At 35.4% G+C, this 19572-nt stretch overlaps 1 protein-coding gene across 1 annotated transcript in view; it reads left to right on the top strand.

Moving 5' to 3' along the window:
- Positions 1-19572, top strand: part of LOC122346819 (regulatory-associated protein of mTOR-like) — a 124174-nt gene that overhangs the window by 9747 nt on the left and 94855 nt on the right. The window contains 2 exon segments of the mRNA XM_043241673.1: positions 5145-5247; positions 5893-5975. Of these exon segments, the coding sequence (XP_043097608.1) occupies positions 5145-5247; positions 5893-5975 (186 nt within the window).

The raw sequence follows: 19572 nt of genomic DNA, 5'->3' as shown, positions 1-19572 counted from the left end.
GACTGAAGTGCTGTAATTACCACACAACCAACTGTTAATAACCTCTCTCACAGACAGTGACTTCAACTTTTCTGTCATTTTTATTATTTAATTTTTTTTTCAAAATTTAAAGTTAGTTAAAAATTAGGCCCAGTTGTTTTTCAGTAAATATTTACAGAAGCAGTGGTTTGGAGTAGTCTAAATTATTAGACAGAACTGTTTAACTCGCAAAATGTTTAAAATGGATGCATAAAATGGATGTGCAAAATAAAGTATAATTTTGAGTAACACTGCAGCTCAAGCACTGATCAATCAGTTCCACTTTCAGTTGCATTTTCCTCATTTGAAATAATCAGTACATCCTTAAAGAATTTACTGATCTTGTTTTCCTTGAGGCTTTGTATCTGGTAAAATATTAATTGCAAAAAGGGTTACCTGAGAGAAAATAAGGTGCAAAGCTTCAGAGATCTTGTAAAATTCAGAAAGTATTTACAGTGTGCTGGCAAAGCTGATGTCTAAAAACCAGTCAGATGCACAGTGTCTTTAAAGCCAGAGTCTTTACACTGCACAGTGTTTGTGTCCCAGACTGGCATTGTGAAAAAATTACTAATTTATACTCAGTATATAGTTTTCCCCCAGTGCTATATTAAGTACATTTTATAAACTATGGTGGAAATGTAACGCAGCAATAACCAGATCAATAGCTGAGGAGCTAAAATAGGTTAACACAACTTGAAATTACAATTAGTAGATTATGTCATGTTGCATGTTTTAACTAAAGAATGTTGAAAGACAGATTGATTATCTTGTTTATTTGAAGTAAAATTGTTCCAAGTTGATAAGCAGTCAGAATATAAAGCATGAGCCTGTATGTAAATAAATTTGTCCTCAAGAGTTTTGAATGCAAGGTAAATCTCTGAGTTAATGGATCAGACAGTGTGATTTTTCCTTCTTTTTCTTATGATTAGTTTCATAGGATTTAGTGTAATAATAAGGAATGAAAAACCCAGTGAACCCAGCAGAACGTGGAGAGACAAAGCCCAGATGAAGTTGTAATTTGTGTCACCATAGAAATATAAATTAACACTAAGACCTCAATGCATTAAAAGTAAAATGATCGTGTCTCTTCTGACACCAGAAGAGAAAATAAGCTAAAAAGCATTCACATGATTGAGAGAGAGAGAGAGTATATTTCACATGAGGGTTTATTTCAATTAATAATTAATAATTTACTTTACTTTATTGTTCGTTATACCTTATTGTTGATTTAAAGTAATCTGCAATTATACTTTGACATTTAAGTGTGGGTCTGTCTGGAAGCTGTTTTGTTATTCAAAATAAAACATTAATTTCTTAAGATATATTTTTTATGTTCTACACAATAAATAAATGAATGACTTTCTGTATATCTCAGGAGTCACTTTAAGAGGAGATCGCTTTGCACAAAAGAAGAAATTTGAAAGAATGTTAGTTGACCAAGCTGACTTGTTTTTCATTGACTTTTGTATAAACAAATACATATTTATTAAAATATTTTCATTTACTGTCCTCACAAGAAAGCAAAGGAGGGAATTATGTATTTTTGAGAAGGAGTTGCTTTAAGAAGAGCTTCCTTTCTTTAGTCATCTTCTCTACCTTTAGTTTTTTTAGTGGTTCACTTAGATGAAGTGTCACACACACTGAAATACATGTGCCTCTTTTTGTTTCCGCTGTTTCCGCTGTTTGCGCTGTGGTGGATCAGGTCAGTGGTGCCCCTGCTGTGTTACTCATGACTCACTGACCTTTCTCTAACTGCAGGAGCTCATTATGTTCATCCGTACAGGAAGGTTATTTCCATGTTTGCGTGTTTGCATATGAAGAAGTCAAGATAGCTTTCTTTGTTTACGTTTTTCTTGAAAAATTATGTGGTGTAATTTCTGCATTGTGTAACACACCAAAAAAAATTAAATCTTGTAGCATGTACCACATTTGTGAAGATGGTAGAGAAAATAGGAACTAGATGCCGTCTGGCTTCAAAAGAAGGTGATCTGCAAAACCGGTTTGCACTAGTCCTGAGTTCACAAAAACTTTACTGTAAAATTGTTTCCCCCAAACATATTTTCTGTGTGTTTTTTAAGGACACCACAAACCAGCAGCATGAAGCCACACTTTAGATCTGGTCGCATCATTTGAGTCAAATTTAGAGTTAAATTTAATCTGTGACTTAGAATAAGACATTTGGACTGTTACCAAGCAAATAAAATCAGTATCAACAAAATGAATGTTTGTAAAGCAGAGAAAACACAGACACTACATTTGAAGTTACATTTAGGTGTATTTACACACTGTTTAGTACAGAAAAAGAATGCATTTAACATGCAATTACAAATGCATAAATTATGTTTTCATATTAAACATGAAACATTTGAAATTAAATAATAATAAATAGAGATGTGAAAGCTTCATTCACTCCAAATGAGAGGATTCGTTTCAGCATCACCATCTTGAACGATAACCAATCAATGGAATGATTCAGAACGATTGGTCAGTAGCCCACCACTTTTCTTGGGTACAGTGAAATAAGGACTTTAAAATCACAATTTCTTCTTGGTTGGTGGGACAGGCTCTATTAAGTCCTCCTTTGTCAGGCAATCTCTGCATGCTGGACAGAGGTGTCCTTGTCCAAGTGGACAGATGTAAAAAGGACGCCTGTAACCTTGTTTGGACGGCAGCGCTTACCTATTCCTTTCTGAGCTCCCACAGTGGTGATGTTGTACCCGAATGTGAGTGTGAGGAAGCAGTGTGTCACTCACAAACTGCATCTGGTGCATAATGCTCAAAATTGTAGAAAATTGCTCTTTCTATGAAAGGGAGGGTACAGCAGTGGTAAATGCCCTTAGCCCTCCCCTTAGGTGGAGGTGCAGATGTCAGTGTCCCCAAAGAACAGTCTCCCTGATCTGTGGGCAAGTCTTCCAAGAAGACTTAGCTACGGCCTAAGAAGCCTCTCTTACAGCTGGCTGAATGCCCTTGTTTAAGGGGTTACCTACCTAGATGTTTCTTTGGCGAAGCATGTGTAGAGGCCACAGGCAATGGCCAGATGAAGGCCTTTCATCCCAGCCCCTTCAAACTCGGCTACAAACTACCCAGTGCATGCTGTAGGTCCTGGCTAGATGCAGCCAATAGGACAACATCATTTCACAAAAAGGCGAGATTTTGTGGTCACTAAACCTTGAAATCCTGTCCGAAAATAATGAACAGGATCGGTGACAATGGGCAGCCAACATGCACCGAAACAAGTCTGACTTACTGCTGGCAATGTGATCCAGGTTCCTGCTCCGATCATACAGGGACCGGACAGCCCTTAGCAAAAGGCCCCATACCCCATACTTCCAGAGCACCCACAGGACACCACGAGGGTCCCGGTCGAATGCCTTTTCAGATCCACAAAACACATGTGGACTGGTTGGGCAAACTCCCATGAACCCTTCAGAGGGTATAGAGCTGGTCCAGTTTTCCACCACCAGGACGTAAAGTTGCATTGTTCCTCCTGGATCCGAGGTTTGACTATCAGATAAATTCTCCTCTCCAGTACCCTGGCATAGACTTTCCCAGGAGGCTGAGGAGTCTGATCCCCTATAGTTGGAGCACACCTCTGCCAAGAGTACTGTCCCCACCTCCACGCAATGCTGCAGAGCTGTGTCAGCCAAGACAGCCCCACAACATCCATAGACCTGAGGTACTCGGGCGATCTCGCCCACCCCTGGAGCCCTGCCACCGAGGAGCTTCTTAACTATCTTGGCCTCTACTTCCTCAGTGGAAGATGCGTTGGCGGGGTTGAGGAGATACTCAAAGTATTTCTTCCACCGCCCAACGATGTCCCCAGTCAAGTCAGCAGTTGTTGTTTAGCCTGGTTGTTTTCAACTACTGCAGCCACAAAACTGTGTTAAAACATCATCTTATAAAAGTGTCTGTAAAATGTTAGTGTTATTTTTCACTCTAGTCCAGAGCGAATAGAGTGTCATATACTTTGTTTTGGTAATTTATTACACAGTGACATGAAATATAGTGACACAATAAAACCTGATATTTCACCTCACTTTGGATGGTCTAAAGTTTTTTTTTTTTTTTTGCTGTAGTTTATATTTACTCTTGATCTAATTCTAACTATAGCTGACTCGTCTTACTCTGTACTATCACCAACAGAATGCTGATCAGCAGTGCCTTGACGGCAGCTGTCAGTCATATGCCTCTTCCATTCTTTCTTATGGTCATGATGAAATGATTTAATCTCTGTTATTTTTTACCCTGTTAAAGTGTTGGGTTCATCTTTCATATTGAGAATTTATGCACCCTCTGCATTTTATTTTTGTTTTCATGGACCATCAATCCTTCTCTTTCTCTCTCTTTCTTGTACCCTCTTTAAGACTCTTTCTGTGTTCTGAAATAAAGATGTTATTTTTTTTGGATGTTATTTGTGTTGGACTATGGGAGTAGCTCTGTGTGATATTCAGTTGGACTTAGTTAGCCATGAGTGACAGCATCATCAAGTGTACCATTTTATGAATGTAAGATATGCCTGCTTATTAAATCAACTGTTGTTTACTCACCCTCAAGTCATTTCATAAATGTACTACTTTCAATTTCAGTTTCTAAAATTATAGAAAACAGCAAATATTTTAGATATTTAAGTCCATGTTCACTGAAAATCTTGTCTAAATCTCTTTCACATTGAAGTTGAATATATTGAAATTAATATAATATAAATACATTTACCAATGTGTTTCCCCATAGGATTTTGTGAGACTGTAGATTGACCTCATTTGCCATTTTAAATGCACCAATCAGATATGTACATTTAGGAAATATGCAAGAAAAAATGTAAAAAAAAGCTTTAAAGTTGTAAGAATTATATGAATGTTCAAATGTTAACCTGGTGCATGTTGTGTTCCTAAATTTCACAGCATTTACTGTGATCAGAGCTACTCTGAGATTTCTCTGAATATCCTGGATAATTAAAAGAACCTGCTGAATGCATGCAAAAGAACTTGCTTGTATTGAGGCTTATCAATATCCAAGTTCATTCATGGCTCTTTTGTGGTTCTTTTTCTGCCTTAATTGCTTTTAATTTCAGCATATTTCAGAGTGATTTAATTTCTCCTCTTTTATTCCCCTGTCTGTTCCTCTAGATGAAAACAGTCAGTGTGGCTCTAGTTTTATGTCTCAATGTTGGCGTGGACCCTCCTGATGTAGTCAAGACTTCACCCTGCGCCAGACTAGAATGCTGGATAGGTGAGTTTCTCCATCCATCCATCCATCCATCCAGAAATTTAGTAACTTCCTTTATTTACATGTTCAGAGATGATCTAAAATTAAAATGTATCAGACATTCTTTATTCAATAAATATTGTAGTGATGTGCTATGGTAAAGTGTAAGTTAGTGTTTCATGTACATCGTATTGTGCAATGGAAGAAGAAAATATTCTCTATATCTAAAAAGCAAGCAATGTGTTGTAAGTATGGTGATGTTTACATAGCAGTCTGCATTGATTTCTGTTTAATTCAGTTTGATTTAATAAACATTGGCTTTTCTTTATGCTTTCAGCTATAAACCAATTAAATGAACCCCTGCCTTAGAGCAAACATGATCAACATCACTATTTTGCATTTCATTAGTTATAATGTATATGCAGTGCAGGTATATGAATAAAAATCTCTATAGATTTGATTCTGTGTGCATGTTTCTGCCAGATTTTATTCTAGGTTGCCTGTTGTACTTCTAGATGATTCTGAAAGGTTTAGATTAAATTTGTTATCTGACATTGTCTCTAAAATACTTTTTAGTAGTGTATTTTGTATTTCTCAATAATATCAATATATAACAATACAATAATAGTGTAATCATTTTTATTTTCTCTACCTTTGTCTTTCTTCTAGATCCTCTGTCCATGAGTCCACAAAAAGCCCTTGAGACAATAGGGGCCAATCTACAAAAACAGTATGAAAACTGGCAGCCCAGGGTAAGAGCTGTCTTTCCTGCTGATACCGCATGTAACACAAACACATTCTCATTAGAAAATGTCTGTAAAACTGAAAACTGAAAAAACAAAAATATTGATATGTATGTTTGCAGCATGGTCTTCCCACTGGTGGATAAGATTCATAAAAAAATATAAACCATCAAATAATTAGGACCTTTAAAGGAATAGTTCACCCGAAAATACAAATTATGACGTAATTTACTCACCCCCAGGCCATCCTATATGCCTTCAAGTTATCACATGTCCTCTGAAGCTGTATATAATATATATAAATATATTTCTAACTTTTAATATTTTTAAATGACTTCCATTTTTTTCAGCGAGAAGTCATATACACCTAAAATGGGTTGAGGGTGAGAAAGTGAGAAATGCTGTAATTTAAATTTTTGGATGAACTATACCTTTAAACTTGAAAAATAGTGTATATTGATGTCTTTCTGTGGTTAAAATAAATGATGTTTATTCGTGTTTATTTTTAAATTCACATTAACTGATAAAGCAGAGTCAGCTGACCACTACCTGCTTAGTTTTTTAAGATTACAACCCCCAAAAATAAAAAAAAGCGGCTTTAATGGTGAACGTGTAAAATGCACAGTAAGCACTGCAGCTGTAAGAATGCCAGTGCTTTACTGTATGCTCTCCTCTCACTCAACTAATGTGCACCTCTTCAATATTTGATATTGCTCACTCATACATTCCCATTTTGCGCACTCTTCCTTCCTGTTAGTTGTTCCTTCTGAAGCAAAAGCACCCAAAGCTGTCCTCATGAATGATGGCTTTATCTGTGTGTGCAGTTTTCAGCAAAGTCTGTCAAAGTTAGGTTTTAAAGATATTTACATTTACATTGACATACCTGCCTACACTGTACACACAAAAGACAACGCAATGAGCAATATTGCCGTTTTGTGAATATATATCTTTCTGACATTAAGCTTTGGTTTGCCTGGCTTTGCTGTCTGTTTGCTTAAAATTTAACTGGTTGTTTGGTCTTACAGGTATACATTTGTATCTGACAATGACTTTGAAGTATTAGGTATTATTTTATTTTATCTGATCTTTGTCCATAGCTGTTTATATGAGAGCTGGACAGTATAAAATTAGACAAGCTATCTCAATAAGTTGAACAGTTTTCTGTCCTCTGGCTAGGGACGCTACAATACAAAAACTCTAGTAGTTAGTACCAATACCACTAAAAGTACATGATACTAGATACTATGTCGATAACAATAATACTTAAACAATAACTTTATTCAACATATCAAAAACACTACAAATAACACATACACACCCATATACTCTGAACGCAAGCGTTAGTTTAAATTCACTGACATACTGAGAGGACAAAAATATGTATTTTTAAACCCATTAACATAATCAAAACATTTTTAAACTATTAATACTAGCCAACTGGTCAGGCCACTCTATTCAAAATGTGTACACTTTACCCCATTTAATTTCAGTGGGCTCTGGCTCTAAGGATTTCATCTTTAGGGGGGCTTATCCCTCAGAGAGAATATTAGATACAATTATACAAATTACCTAAATAAACAGTATTTTACATTGCTTATGAAAGCTGATTCTCAAGGTTTCTTTTTGCTCTGAAAACATGAAAGTGTTTGAACCGAGCACACTTCATGAAAGTGTGTTTCAGTTGCACTATTTGGTGTTCTAGTATACACAGAAAGTAACTTTAGCGTGCATATGAAATGCGATGTTTAAGTTTAGAGGTGTGGGGAGGTGCGATCCTAAGCACAGCAAATAGAAACAGAAAATTGCACCAGTGCCGTGCTCCTGCATTTAGGCATTCTACATTAAAGCATTGGTTTAACATTCTTAGTTGTCAGTTGTTCTTTTCATCCACTCTGTTTATCTGATGGGCCTAGGCTGCTCCCTCTCTGTCTGACTGCAGCACAATTTAACTTACACGCATGTATGGGAATATCTGGACCACGGCCAATCAGAGAGGGGGGTCTGCCCTTCGCTATCTCTGATTGGTTTAGACCGTAATATGTGCCTAATGTGTTCAATAGTGTTGAACCACAGGCAGACTTTCAGAGTTGCAGAGACTTTTTTCCCCTCGAACGGCTAGTCACACCGGTGCGACCTCAGAATTCTTTTAGTCGCACCATTAAGAAATTGGGTCGCACATGCAACCAAGCTCGTACTCTAGAGTCCCGTACCTTCAGTATCATCAGTACACTACTGAACAAAAACCATTACCAGCAGGATTTTACAATGTTTTTATTATGGACTTGCTACCATAGTATCTCTTCTTGTGACATCCCTATCTCTGGCCTTGAATTTGCCTGTAGACTGTCTGTAGACCATTGATCCTCCTTCCTCACGAATCAAGAGCATTAGACAGAGCTCCCTGCTGCACTATCAAGCTTTTATCTGTGTATACATAACTTTTACAAAAATTGCTCTTGAGACCAAATGGTTAGACAGAGTTTATGCCCCTGCATAACTTAATGGAATGTTAATCATCTCTTAAATTGAATTTAAGAATTTATATTGAAGTATATAAATGGTTGCACGTTTTTTTTAAGAGGAAGCTGTTTATTATGTGATGTTTTTACAGATTTTTTTATTTATTTTTTTTAGATTTTTACTAGGCATATGATTCATTTTAATGTCACTTTTAAAGTTTAATAGTAGGCCTGTAGGTAAATGTAAGTTACAGAAACATGGTAGTTGTCCTCTTACGTTAAATAACTTTTTATATAACAAAAATACGGAAAATAATAATAATAATAATAATACAATTATGCATACAATGTATAAAGTTAAAAAAATGATTAAAACTGATTAAATGCAAAAGAACATAAGTATGAAGACCATCGACTGTTTACATGTGCATGAATAATGTGATTATTTCAAATAATTGGAGTAAGGATTTAATCACATTATGATGTTTACATGTCAAGAGCAAAGCTCTTCACTCCCATTTACATGCAATTTTCATATTCTAATTTTTTTACTGGGATATTGAAAAACAACATCTAATGAAAGTAGTTTAATTTAAAGGTGTATGGTGCAACTTTAACTTGCATACTTCAAAATGGCTTTTCAAGTGTACCACTCGTCAAGGAATGATGTCAAAGAACAGCTTTTCTCTCTGAACAAACACTCAACAAACTGTTCAGTAATGAAGACCACAAAGTACTGTCTCTCTTCTGAACAGCTGACCACTCTTCTTTGTTTAGCAAAAGCTATCTTCTGTATTTGTGATTTGGTGTGGTAGAGCAGTGAAGATTGTGGTATTAATTTGAATTAGTTGTGTGGCTTATATAATACCAATAACTAGACAGAATTTGTTGTACTGAATGATAAGTATCTCAGTCTTAAATGGCACACCAGTGGAACATGCACTAAATTGTTATTCACCTGAAAGGGATAATTCTTCCAAATAGGATGAATGGATAATTTATCTAAAATTGTCGCAAATAACATTCCAAACCTTCACTGTAAAAGCACAAAATAATATGTTTATTGAAAATCCATTTGACCAAAACATTTTGAAAAAGATCTACCACTGATCTTTGTGATGTATCAAGAGCCACGGTATCCAGGGTAATGTCAGCATACCACCAAGAAGGACAAATCACATCCAAAAAGAGTAACTGTGGATGCAAGAGAAAGCTGTCTGAAAGGGACTTCCGGGTGCTAACCTAGATTGTATCCAAAAAACAAAACCACAGCTGCCCAACTCACTGCAGAATTAAATGTGCACCTTAACTCTGCTATTTCCACGAAAACTGTCCGTCGGGTTCTCCACAGGGTCAATATACATGGCTGAGCTGCTATAGCCAAAAAAGTCCAGAGAAAGAGTGGCACAAAATCCAAGCTGCTTGAAGTCCAGTGTAACGTTTCCACACTGGTGCTGTGATGTCTACTGGTGTGAGTACATTATTTCATCAAGTCCAAAGTCAATACAAAGTCAAAAAATTTTGAAAAACTTTATGCTTCCATCTGCTGAAAGGCTTTATGGAGATGCTGATTTCCTTTTCCAGCAGAACTTTAGCACCTACTTACTGTGCCATAACCACTTCTAAGTGGTTTGCTGACCATGATGTTACTGTGCTTCTAGGCCAGCCAACATGTCTGACCTGAACCCCATACTTTAAAGAACTTTGCTTTGCAAACACTTGATTGACATTAGGAAATATAATCTGATCTTCCAAAAAAACGTTTGAAATCTTTTAATTAGTCTAAAATACTGAGTTGGACAAGGAAACTGAAACACTGGCAAATTTATTGTTAGATGTTTCATGGCTAAATTCACCAGCCGGTTGGCCAAAGTTCATTGATTGCATATTCCACCAGTAAGAGCAGAGTGTTGAAGTTTAATTAGCAGAGTGATAGCACAGTTTAACTGTTTTACTAAAATATTGCAATGCAGACATTATAGGTGACATATATCAAAGTTCAATACATGGCCGGGCTCCTATAGGCAAACCTTTGGTCACTCGTGCCAATGCCAAACGTTGGTTTTAATGGTGCCAGCAATGAAAATCTTGGGCTGTGGACAATGTGAAACATGTATTGTTCTCTGATGAGTCCACCTTCACTCTATTTCCCACATCCAAGAGAGTTACGTTGTGGAGGAGCCCCAAAAAAACGTACAACCCAGACTGTCGCATACCCAGAGTGAAGCATGGGAGCGGATCAGTGATGGTTTGGGCTGCAATATCCTGGCATTCCCTAGGCCCTATACTTGTACTAAATGAGCGCATCACTGCCAAGGACTACCTAACCATTCTGGAGGACCATGTGCATCCAGCGGTTCAAACATTGTATCCTGAAGGCGGTGCCATGTATCAGGATGATAATGCGCCAATACACACAGCAAAACTGGTGACATCTCCCATGGCCTGGACAGTCACCAAATCTGAACATTACACTTGGGGTGTTTTGGAGAAGAAGAATGGCTTAAAATTCCTCTGCCCACTGTGCTATATTGGCCACAAAAGGACGCCCTATACCGTACTAATGAATTATTGTTTCAGTTTCATTGTCAAAACCCTGTATATATGAAAAAAATATATATATTTATTTTAATAAGTTTTCGTGATTTTCTATATTTTGAGATAGACCTGTGTGTGTTGTGTGTGTACATGTATATTTGTACAAGTATTCAATTGGTGACTTCAATTAGTGATTCCTGATTGCTGTGTGGTAAGATCATTAATGTCCATCCCCTTTCTTCCTGTCTCCCTCTGTGTTCATCTATCTGACTCTGTTTAGCCATTAGAGTCATTAATGGACAAAACAACACATGCTCATGCAAATTGCCTAGTAAGACTAGAAGAAAAATAAAGTAATTGTGCAGTATTAAACCAGATAGACACCATTGTAGGTTGGGAGTCGGTTTTAGAATTGCACATAGGCCTATAGTTGTTATTTTATTAGTAGTAGTAGAAAATCAAAAAACAGTTAAACCTGCACATTTGTAAAATGCTTGACAGGACTATTACTAGCGTAAAATGGTGATAATTTTTAGTAATGTTGATAATATTGATGTGTGGTTTACAAAGCTGGTCATTTATGCAGCCAGTGCTGTAACTTTTTCTACTCATTAGTGCTGTTTGTCAAAGTTTTCATGGTTTGACCTTCTCCATAGCTCTTTAAAATATAATATTCTGTGTAGAATTCAAACTGGTTCAGATACATGTAGATATATTTAGCCCCTGTTCGCTTAGTACTGTGACTGTCAATTTTAAAACCAAACATAATGCGTAAGAATATATTGACAGCCTAAATGGACAGAATTTATAATGCATTTTTTTTTGCAGACTTCCAAAACAACTTCCAAAACAACCTTGTTTTCCGCGCAAAATACATGTGTATATGTATACATGTTGTGAATTTTACTAGCTTATAACTCACAAACAACCTGTTAGATACATTAAAGAGTCACACCAGATGGCAGTTTCTATGACTGTGTCAACCTGTGATTGGCAACATAGTTCCTATGACAAGAAGAACCATGTATACATGAGTGTAATTAGTCCTTTTTATTTCTTAGGGTTGTTCTTAGGGATTCTTAGCCTTTCAGAAATGCTCTAATTAAAAATATTAGTGAAAGGATAGAGTAAATATAAGAAGTGTTGTCATGTGTCATTGCTTTTCATTGCAAATTTTTTATTTATTTATTTTTTCTAACTTGTCTCTGGGAGGGTGTGATTAGTAGGAACAAACATACTTCTTTTAATAAGAAATATGAAGTCAGGACTAGTCTTTATGGGTTAAATAATGCAAACCTATATCCTAACAGTAAAGTTTTGATGGATGACGATTGTAATGGAGGTAAAAGGTCTCTAAAAGGTCTTTGCACATTTCGCCATGCTTGTGTGTTTGGCAGGCGATTTATAATGGACACTCAATGAAGTGTGTGAAGGGTGTTCTTATAGAAGTGCAACGGTCAGTGGAGTTTATGTACATATGGGCATCTACACTTACACTGACAAAGAAATTGTTCACTGATCATGTTGAGCTGGTTTTACCAAATTCTACAAAATCAGAATGTTTTATTTGCTCTGTTTGATAATTCTAAATGGATCTGTTTGCATTAAATAAAGTCAGGTCAAGGTGATTGGTATAGTGGCCTTTGGTATCTCCATGTGGTCCTGTTTAGATTTGAGGATTTACTTAAAAAATTTCTTATTTTTTTTCCTCACAGTTTTGGTGTAGCTCTGCACTGTAAAAAAAAAATTAGTACATTTGAAATACACTACAAACCATCAAATGCAAGTGATAATGAGAAAGTTAGGTGAAACCAAAGCCCATTACAACTAGCTTTTAAACGTGAGCATATGTAGAAACTGCTTGTGTCATGCTGAGACTCACTGAATTGAAATATGCAGTAAACATTAATTTTAAAAACATTAGATGGAACATTCAATCCAAATAAACATAACTGATAAGAAAAGCTAGTGATTTTAAAAGTGATTTAAAAAAAAAAAAACCCATCAAATTCAAACTAAATTAAAACAGTTGTCTTTGTTTAAAATGTTTCAAGTCTTTAATAGTTTTCTTTTGGTTATACTGGAATAAAACATATTGGGACGTATGCTAAAATTATTGGATGTGGCATTGAGTGACTATAAATCAGCCATAATCAGCTGGTTGATTCACACTTGTTTCTTGTTGTTTTACTTTGAGCTGTAGAAAGCAGGTGTTTAGTTGTTCCTTTGGCGCTGTAATGTATAGAGATGCCAACTCTACAGGGCATGTCACTCCTCATTTCCTTCCCACTCCCTTCTCTGAAGCAGCAATGTTGAATCTTTGCCAAAACAAAGATCTGACAAAAAAGACTGCAGAAATGTCACAGATTTCATGGTTAAAAAGAGTAAAAATGTAACCAATTTAGCCTGCTTATCTGTTTCATGGAGACAACTTGCAATGGTTGTTTGTTTATTTGTTTTCCTCTGGTGTAATTCTTGTTGTAAGTGAAGGAGTTGTTTTCCAGAATGTTTTTTTAACTGGAGATGAGTAATAATGTTAGATCACTTAAAAGGATGAGATCTGGGAAATTTATTTAGAGAAGTTTTGAATTTATAGTGTCATAGTGTAAGTACAGATGAATGTAGGATCACTCAGCTTAAACACCTAGGGGAGTTGTAGAATTTCTGGTTTGGTTTTGGTTTACTTGTTCCTTTAGTGAGAAGAACTGCTGCAAATCAGTGTAGTTTTTCTCAACCCACAAAAAGACCTATGGGAGATTATCGGACCAACGTGTGAGACAAGACTCTCGACCACCATCGTCTAGTAAAGAAACATCAATGCAAATTGAGCAAATATCTTTTGCAAAATGGTGTTCAGTCCATCTAATAGACTTCCAAAGACTCAATGTCAAGGCACATTGGTGACACATGCTGAGGTAACATAGTGTGTAACATTTCTATAGTGTGTAAAATGCAAGAGCTTTTTTCACCCTTCATTTTTAGAGGATGTTTATTTGTAGTCTGCTGGTGGTATTTATAAGGATATAGTGGAGATGACGTAATAGATCACAGAGCAAATTCAAATTTATGTCAGCCATGAGGTCACCATGACACCATGCACTAACCACTAAGGCATGTCACCAGGAAGTTCATTAATTCATATTTCACTTTATATTGCTTTGAAAACTAAAGCTAAGGTGAAAACGACTAATAAAAAAACATTGTGTAAACTGAAATAAAATAAAAATTAAAATAAAACAAAAAATGAAACTAACAACAGTTATAAAAAAAACCTAACTGAAATAAAATAATAATTATCAAAAATAATTAATTGTTTTCATTCTCAGCCCTTGGCGCAATAATTTACAAACTGAGTGGTGCTTTAAGGAAATAAATGACATAACACACATGGGATTATGTGTGAGAGATTACACTCGCATTAAATCTATAACACCAGGTAAGCTAAAATATTTTATTTTTAAAACATTTATTTATTTATCACCAACATTAGGCATTCTAAGTTTCTGTTTTGAAGAAACATGATAATTAACAGGAAAAAAAGATGATCCAATATCCAATATAAACTTTTGCCTGCATCTTGTGATCGGCCTGCCAGGCTTTCGATCAGATGTGCATTGGCTAAATCACATCATTCACAGCCTTATAATTTTTCATAAATGGGAAAAAAATTTAAATATGAATAAATATTGATTTTTATTAATCCACAGTTATGATTTCTGCGTGGTTGTTCATGAGTGTGAGAAAGTGCGGACTGTATAAATTACAATATCATGATTACGGTTAAATAAGAATAACATTTAATAGCTTGTTTTACTCCAGACTCACATGACATCAGTCAAGTGTTTGAAACAACATCCCTTTGTGATTTAAGTTGGCTTCTTGTCACAGAATTAGCTGAAAATGCATTATACAATAGATAGTTCCAGTCCTAGATTCTGAATGGTTGAGAAACGTTTGAAGCTATGAGCATATCCAAATATTTCATAAAAAAAAGTGCTTTCAAATCCATAGTGATCAAGGTGCTAGACCATGATGTCACTGCTTCCTGTAGAAACGCATATCCTGATATCTGAATCCAATTGGTTGGTTGTGCCCTTCTGGATCTCACCTCTTCATAAAACTCCTGACAGTTGTCAACTGAAAGGAGTGCAATCTTCACATCCTTTGAAAAATAAAATGAAGGGGAGGGGATGATGTCATCATTCAGCCCACAGAGGCAACAGGATGCTGGACTATAGCAGAATTGAAAATATAGAATGGAAAAATACATGATTTTGATAATCAAACCAAATCATTGAATTTTAAAACATTTGACCAATTAAAGATTTAGTTTCTTAAAATGATGCTAGCTTAAATGATGATGTAAGTAACAGTCTTCTTATTAAGCATCAGCTTAAAGTTATTTTATAAGAGCAGCACATATTAAGTGGTCTACATGGTGTGAACATAAAAACAAATGATTTGTAAAATATATTTTAGAGAATGTCCATACAATATTAAGGCGAATAGTTTACAAACATGCTTTAAACATATCCTGTATGTTTTGAAATTATAAAACCAGAAAAAATGCTAACTTAACAAAGCCAATGCAATTTAAGTGGAAATTTATGATGCTGTGTTGGTTTGCAAAAGATTAAATCAAATGCATGTCTCATATCACACCAATGCACTTTAAGTACTGAAAAATATTCATTAACTACATGCACTTACTACATGGTTAGGATTGGGATAAGGGTTTGGTTTATTGTTACTTGCTTGTAATTATGTAAATTAAAGTTCATGCAACATGTAACAAGGACAATGTAAAAAAGAGAAACATAAGATATTAGGTTACATGAGTAAAGAATAATTGCACTTTAATCAACAAAACCCATTACATTAATAAGACTGCTGTCATTATGGCAGCATCTGCACCTTCTTTAGTTCAGCTTCAATCTGAGGGGGACTAAGAATCTTACAGTAATGTAGACATTACTTTGTTACAATACTTTCAGTATTTATTAGTTATTCTATCATTATTATTATTAAGGTGTCTTTTATTGAAATGGACAGATATTTGGAAAAAAGTCAGTACCTAGACAGATTGCCCACAATTAACTTTCATAACATTGCTTTTTCCTACTATAATAGTGAATGATGGAGAAGATCTGTCTGGTTACTGACATTCTTCCAAATATCCTCCTTTCTGTTCAATAGAACAAATACATTTATACAAATTTGTAACTACTTGAAAATTAGTACTTGAAACTTGAGCATTTCAACTATCCATTTGAGTAGATTGATTTGTAATACTATTGTCTGCAATATTCATAATAAAATACCCTTTACAAAGCTATCCTTACTCAGAACTAATATAATGCCAGTCAATGGGCACAAGAGAAAAAAAAACATGCACAGACAAATTCAAATTAAACATTGTGGCTTGTGACGATACATTGATGTCCTAAGACAATATTTTTTATTACCTCTGACATACCACAATATCTGACTCACCGGCAGCTTCCAGCGTTAAACGTGTCACACTCAGGCACATAGATATATGTACATAGATGCCTTGTTAACGTCAGTTTCTATGGGCCGCAATATGTTTGTATGTTTTTTATGTGTCATGCTCTGGATGTTGTGAATGATTCAGACATTGTGGTATATCAGATGTAAAAAAATTATATAAATACTAATTTCTTGCACAAAAAACTATTGTTTTGTGTCTTAGAACATGTGTATCGTCATGAGCCACAGTTTCATTTGGATTTGTCTGTGCATGTTTTTTTTTTGTGTGCCAATTGACTTGCATTATATGACTGACAGACCGCAATGTTTTGAGTTTAAAATCTTTGTATGTGTTCTACAAAAGACACAAAGTCACCATCTTGGATGCCCTGGTGGTAAGCAGATAAACATCACATCCCTTTAACACAAACAATCCTAAACAATGATTGACAAAATATCCAAACAACATTTACAACCAGAAGCGGACTTAACTTTGAATAGACTCCAATGTTTGGGCAGCTTCCTCTTGGTACTGAAAATTGAAGACATAATAGGTGGAGAAAACAGCTGCAAGCCCTGTTTTGAAATGTTGCTGTATTTTTCAGTGCTGATCATCCAGCCTCCAAGTGTGACTTTGACACCAGCAACTGAAAGAGACAACTGTGTTGTTTAATGTCCTAAAACGGTAACAAATCTAGGTTGCCCATTTCACATTTTTATGGTTATCATAAAATATGCTGCTGCAAAATCAATGCAGTCCATGACATGGAATGACAAAAAAATTAAGAGCTACATTCAAGGGAGAGACATGAACAAAAAAACAACCCATAAGAACACTTTTTGTTTTAAAGGAACAGTTCACCCAAAAATGAAAATTAGCCCATAATGTACTCACCCCGAAGCCATCCTACGTTTATATGACTTTCTTCTTTCAGACCAACAAGTTGTTAAACATTTATCCTGGCTCTTCCAAGCTTTTTTTTTTAATGCTGGTGGATAGTGGTCATGAATTTGATATAATGGATATATCCACAAGTACTGTATAACAAAACTAATCCATACATAATTCCATAAGCAGAAATGGGTTTTTTGAAGCAGATATTTCAATGGGTTTTTTATAAACTAAAACCACTGACTTCTGCTGTGTACACCCTATTTTTGGGTAAACTATCCCTTTAAACTTCATGCCTTGCATATGTGACACTTACCCAGCAGTTTTAGTCGTGGACTGGGAAGGAGGTCAGGAGTCCAGATGTCTTCAACATCTGCTGCAGTGGAAGATATCTGTAAGCAATGGGACAAAATAGTATGCAAATAAAGAATGAAATTGCGTTTATAATCATAGCAGGCACAAAGCAAATACTAAACATATATATAATAATACTAAATAAAACCTATGTCAACTCTGAGTAGTAGTCCTTCTATCCTCTCATTAAATTCTTGAGGCATTTTATCCCAAAGAATCTCAAAGGTTTTTTGCCGTTTATTTGCTATGTTGACTTGACGAAGAGGAACAAGGCAGTGGGCTAAATCATATAAATTGCATAAAAAATTCAAGAAACATCACAAGTACATTTAGTTACATCGCAAAATGTTGTGAAATGTTAAATGCTTACGAACAATCGACCTGTAGCATTAACGTTAGGCCTTTTGCACTTTGCTGATTTGTTTACCGTCCTGTCAAGTACACACAGAAATAATAGTAAAAAAAACATGTTACTATTAATAATGCGGTTAGAATATACAGTATACCACAGAATAAAACTAATTTTGATCACTTACCTTTATAAACAGGTGAGGATGAAAGCACATCCTGTTAAATTTGTCGCTGCCTGGGTTGCTGACTGTTATTCTGCTCTGTATTCTTACTTCACACGTAACAGAATAATGTTGATCTGATGTAAAAACTGTATTTCTGCCGAAGGCAGTCGTGGTTGCGTTGTGGTTTTCTTCCCGAGCATGAGGGGCACTCGGCGGCGTTGCACGTGTGATTAGACCAAAAAATACTGCATTATCCTGTGAAACTGAACAGTAGTTTGCGGTTATTTTTTTATCACGTGTCATGCATTGCAATTTACAGTATTCAACTGTATAAATAAAGAACGGTATTTTTACAGGTTTTTTTTAAAGTGTACATAATGTGTTTGTGCATCAGTAATAATGAACTTCTCTTCCACTTACCTAGGTTATAATCGTGAGGCATTAACACTTCTAGCGAGAAACTGGTTTGCTTTATCCAGCCAAGACTTTCTTAGTTTAGAGGTTGAATCTTAAGATTTTTAGCTTTCAAAAGGTAGGCCTAGTTTATAAAGATTAACTGAAGAATTGAAATAAAAAATCAACTGTCCACCAGTATAGGAGGTACATACATGACCACACATTTATTATTAATGCTCTTAGATGTATCAGTTTTGTATTAATGTGCCTATGTTTCTTTGCAGCTGTTTAACTGATATTATTATCTATTGATACATTTGTTAGTGACTAGTTAAAGCAGTACATACAGCAGTTTATTGGAGGGGTGCTTTAAAAAAGCTTATTCCTTTATGTTTATTGTCCGTGTGTACGTTAGGCAGATTGCCTAATTGCCTAACAACCAGAGGCCGTCTACACTGGATGCATCAAAGCTGACATAAATGACAAATGCCTCATAAAGAGTATGTCAAAAGGGCATCCATTTACTGTCAGTAGTTCACACCACATAATGATTTTAATGGGTTCTGTTGGCTTTTGATGCCATGTGTCCGGTGCAGACAGGGTGTTCATTTCAGTAAACCTACTGAGTATGTATTGATTTGAATGGAAGTGTGTGGATCATAGTAGCATGACATGCTTTGTAGTATTTTTGATGGTGATTTCACAATACTAAACCATTTTCTGTACTTCACACATGCACACATAGATTTAGTGATTTAGAGACTTTTTTTTAAAACATTTAGGGTCAAATATTTTTAAACTAACCTTACCTAAGTTCTCATCTTGCTTATATATAGATCAGTGAATTTGCCAATAAAATGCCATTTACAGTTTTAGCTACTTTCAATGAAAACATTTTGTAACACTGCACACACAAACAAGCAATCAAACAGAGCCTGGAGATATACAGGGGTTAGTTTGTG

Source organism: Puntigrus tetrazona, chromosome 6, assembly GCF_018831695.1.
Source record: "Puntigrus tetrazona isolate hp1 chromosome 6, ASM1883169v1, whole genome shotgun sequence".
NCBI classification, from domain to species: Eukaryota; Metazoa; Chordata; class Actinopteri; order Cypriniformes; family Cyprinidae; genus Puntigrus; species Puntigrus tetrazona.
Note: the sequence above shows the minus strand (reverse complement) of the source record. Positions and strands in the feature narration are given on the sequence as shown.